Genomic DNA, 4,880 nt, shown 5'->3' with positions numbered 1-4,880 from the left:
TCTTGTCTGTTTTCCCAGGGAGAGTTCCTTGCTGTCTCTTCACGTTCTCAGCAGTCTGAGCAATCTGAATATCCATCTGCCTCATATGGCTTGAGACATTGTCATACTTCACACTCAGGTCATTGAACATATGATTCATCCTGGTGTTGATGTCGTTTGTGACCTGGTTCAGTGCTTTCCCTTGGATCTGCTGTCCTTGGAGCAGCTGGCTCATCATATTGGCGAGGCTCTTCATGTCATCATGCGGAGCAGTCTGAGTCGGTTGTGGAGCTTGCTGATTAACCGGTTGTTTCTGGCTGTGGAACTGAGCATTCTGAGCTGGGTTAAGGACAAAGGTTCTTCCCTGATTTCCATAAGGCCTTTGGTATCCACTGTTCTGACCCTGGTTCCCTTGAGCTTTATCGTCTGGTTTAGGAGCATTGAACAGGTGGGGATTGTTCCTCACGTTAGGGTTCGGTGATAGTTCTTGAACTGCCATCCTTGCCCATTCACATAACTCACTTCATGCTGATTCTCAGCCGACTGATCCACCTGTGATGTGCCTTCCGCGGTAGCTTTATCCTGTGGGGATTCTTCCATGATGAAGACCTGGTTCTGGTTACTCTTAATCAGCTGATCGACCTTGGCAGAGAGCTCATCAATCTTGCTGTTGTCGATGCTCTTCACCTTCTGAGTGCGATCAGTTTCGCGGTTATTGTCAGCTGAGCTTGAGGCCATGTTCTCAATCAACTCGAATGCACCTCGAGTGGACTGAGTCATGAAGTCTCCCTTACTGGCTGAGTTCAAAGCGTTCCTGTACTCCCAGCCTACTCCATCGTAGAACACTCCCAGCAGATAGTCTTCCTCAAAACCGTGATGTGGGCACTCTCTGCGGTAGACATTGAATCGCTCCCAAGCATCACAGAACGGCTCGTCCACCAATTGTTTGAAGGTCACGATCTTCTGTCACAGAGCTGCTGTCTTCGATTTCGTGTAGAAGTGACTTAAGAAAGCCTCTCGGACTTGTTCCCAAGTGGTGAGTGATCCGGTGGGTAGTGAATCAAGCCAGCGAGCAGCTTTCCCATCGAGAGAGAAAGGGAACAGAGTACACTTGATGTAATCGGGTGGTACTCCATTCGCTTTAGTGAAACCACACATCTTCTCAAAGTGCTCGATGTGGTCCATCGGTATCTCAGCAGGAAGCCCATTGAAGATCTTCCTTTGCACTAGACTTATCAAGGCTGGCTTGATCTCGAAGTCCTGTCTAGTGCACGGTGGAGGGGTTATGGCAGATCGCGTAGCAGGCAGATTACGCAGTAAGTTTCTCTGGCCGATCTGGACCACTTCCTCCTGTTGGTTCTGCTGGTTCGCAGCATTCAGAGCAGCTTGCTCGGCAGCAGCTTGCTGCGCTTGGATCGTTTGCTGCATCTGCTGCATCTGCTGTTGCATGAGTGCAAACGCAGCAGTGAGATCATCTGGATGATCACCCATGTTGGGGTTCGTTGATCTCGGCTGTTGACGGTTCTGTCGTTCCAATCTCGCTAGTTCCTCGTTGGTAAGCTGATGCAATGGTCCTTGTGCGTTGCTCCGTGTATGTCTACTGGTCATGCACCTGGATCATCAGCTGAAACAAAGAAAATAACACGAGTTAGATATCTTAGACTAGATATGAAACCGAAAATTAGAGGTAAAAAATCTGGTCCCCGTCGCAACGGCGCCAAAACTTGATACACTAAAAATGAATCCTTGCTACTGCCAAGTTAACAGTTGCAATTGTAGTACTTAAGATTCAAATCCAGAGGACCAGTCTACACTCTAGTTCTATAAGTTTCAGAATCAAGCTAAGAAGAAGATATGATTTGGTTGAAATAGGCGATAGTAAACAAGCAAAATAAACACGAGATTGATTCTGTTAAACAAGAGCTAGCCTAGGGTATTTCATTGGGTGTTGAATTGGAGCCAAACAATTATTCAAGCGCGATGAAGTGCTTTCTAGAACTCGGATCACTCAGCTGGAACACTCCACTGTCGTGGTAGTGATCGCTTTGCAGATCGATCTCACCACCTAACTGTCGTTGGGATGAGGATCGATTGCAAGCTTTAGAGAACAGGTCCGATCAGTTCACTTACCACCCTAATATCTACTTTCGCTGATTAGGGATACTAAGCTCATTCAATACATGTCAAGTTATCATCCTAAGCGGTTAACTAGGTGATGAACTAGTGATCTGACATCAAGTGATCAGTTTAATGAAAGCAGTAAGAACAGTATGAATGAAGAACAGTTATGGATCGCTTATCTATGTTTAGCTCATGTCTCAACACCCTAAAAACCCTAGGCGAGCAAGGTCACTACTCGATCATGATGCACATAAACAAAGACATAAATCCTGAATAAAATTGCATAAGAACAAAGTATGAAACAATAGGGTTCAGATGATCTTCTCTATGAGAGGATGGATTCTTCTCCCTTACAAGTTGCAGATCGCAATACTCAGTGTTCTCTTGTAAAAAACTAGTGTAAAAAAAATAGAAAATAGATAGGTGGCGTTTTATATGGAGGCGCCAATCAGAAGAAAAGAGTTTAGGGCAACAAGGCTTTAATTCCCGAAATAGGAGTTTCCATATTCGTCTGGAACAATCTCCGGATCACTCCGTCTGCTTGTTCCGCTTGAGAGAGAACAGTCTCGGGACTGTTCTCTTGAGTGTTCTCCGCAGGAATGCTCCAAAAGGACTTCTTTTCATCAGGCACCTTCTCTTCTTTCTTCTGCTAACTCCAGACCTGTAAAAGGTCAAAAAGGACTAGACTGACATGAATTAGCGACTGGAAACAAATAAAAACATATATACAATGATGTGAAAAACACCATATATCACTAGACCATGATAAGTGAAGGTCAATGATACGTACTTATGAGTACGAGTAGACCATAAACAAAACAATGGTCGATGATGTTCACCAAGTGGTGGAACTAGACCATCATCCGCGATGATCCTCAATGATCCGCGATGATCCACGGTGATTCACGATCCATGTTGATCAGTGATTCCCGATGATCGATGATACGCACCACAGTGCAGCTAGATTACGATCCGCTTTGGTCGATGATGTGTACTGTCCGGTACGACTAGACCGCAAGCCGCATGGGTCGATGAAGCGTACCACGAGGTACGACTAGACCATGCACTCGTCCATCTCATTGTTTTCAAGGGATTTATAAATCAAACAAATTGATTAAGAGATGGATGAGTTATGAAAAAATAAAAAAAGATTCTAAAAGACCTAAGCAATCTGATTTTTATTTTCAGATGGCCAAAATCACAAACTTGGACTTTGCACCTCTAAGTGTGAGGAGTGACAATTATCTCCAATGGGCATTAGCCGTTGAGATCTCTCTTGGAGCCAAAGGCCTAGAGCAGTGCATCGTTCCCCAGAACGAAACTACTAAGAAAGAGAACTCTCAAACCCTCGTGATCATCCGTCATCACATTGAGGAGAGCTTAAAAGCTCAATACCTCACAGTAAGTGATCCATACGAGTTATGGAAAGAGCTTAAGATGAGATATGACCACCAGAAGACTTTGATTCTTCCGGGTACCACCTATGAGTGGACTCATCTCAGGAGTCAAGACTTTAAGTATGTGAATGAGTACAACTCAGCCTTGTTTAAAATAGTCTCAAAACTGAGGCTATGTGGCGAGACTGTAACTGATAAGCAGTTGTTGGAAAAGACTTTCCAGACAATGTCCTCAAGCAATATGTTGCTTCAGCAACAATACAGACTGAAAGGTTTTAATACCTATTGTGAGCTCATCTCATGTCTATTGCTTGCAGAACAGAACAACGAGCTGCTCTTGAAGAATAGTGAGCTTAGACCACCTGGATCTAAGCCTGTCCCTGAGGCAAATCATACCTCAAATGAGCCTAATGATGGTGCTGAAGTCAACCATGTCCGGTATGACCAAAAGGGCCGCAGTTCCTCATATGGAAGAGGACGCGGTCGTGGGGGTCAAGGGCGAGGAAGTGGGCGTGGTGGCTATGGCAAAGGGCGTAACACCCCTTATGACCGTCCAAACCAGTCCAATAATGGGCATGGCAAAAGCAAAGGCAATGGGACATCTTCAAACCACAGAATCCTACAAGCTCACCTTGCCATAGATGCGGAATCATTGGGCAAAGAATTGCCGCACAGCCAAGCATCTGGTCGACCTCTATCAAGAGAGTCTCAAGGGCAAGAATCCGGAAGCACACATGGTGTACAAGGATGGTGAGGACGATTTTGATCATGACAAGGACGACCTCATGGATTTTGAGACTTCATACATACTCACTATGCTGAATGATGACCTAGTTGAATAATGTGATGCATCAAATGATTTGTGTTTGAATGCTTTTGGTGTTTTTAGGCTTTAAGAATTTTTTTTAAGTGCTTTTGCATTCTATGTTTTATTTTTTAAGAATACACTATGTTTTACTTTCATGTTCAATAATAATATGATTCAGATTATATTTTTATTGTCTAGAATGAAAGGAAGTATGGACACACTTGTGGTTGACAGTGGATCAAGCCACACGATTTTTAAGGATAAGAAATTCTTTGTTGATCTAACATTGAAAGATGCCAATGTGAACACAATAGCTGGTGTATCACCACTAATAAAATGCCACGGCCAAGCCTATGTTCTATTACCAAATGGAACACATCTAGAAATAGATGAGGCACTGTATTCTCCAAACTCTAAAAGAAGCCTGTTGAGCTTTAAAGACATTCGCAAGAATGGTCTTCATATTGAAACTGTTGGAGAAGGAGCCATAGAATTCTTAAATATTTATGAATTCGTCCAAGACCATAAGAAGGTCTTGGAGACAATACCAGCTATATCCACTGGTCTTTACTGTG

The 4,880-nt window shown here is 43.8% G+C and overlaps 1 protein-coding gene across 1 annotated transcript; it reads left to right on the top strand.

Annotated features, from left to right (window-relative positions):
- The first annotated feature begins 3,288 nt into the window (after positions 1-3,288).
- On the top strand, positions 3,289-4,251 carry LOC130503557 (uncharacterized). Its single transcript, XM_056998177.1, has one exon. The coding sequence runs from the start codon at positions 3,289-3,291 to the stop codon at positions 4,249-4,251; it is 963 nt and encodes a 320-aa protein (XP_056854157.1).
- Positions 4,252-4,880: the final 629 nt, after the last annotated feature.

The sequence above is a fragment of the Raphanus sativus genome, unplaced genomic scaffold, assembly GCF_000801105.2.
Source record: "Raphanus sativus cultivar WK10039 unplaced genomic scaffold, ASM80110v3 Scaffold1012, whole genome shotgun sequence".
NCBI classification, from domain to species: Eukaryota; Viridiplantae; Streptophyta; class Magnoliopsida; order Brassicales; family Brassicaceae; genus Raphanus; species Raphanus sativus.
Note: the sequence above shows the minus strand (reverse complement) of the source record. Positions and strands in the feature narration are given on the sequence as shown.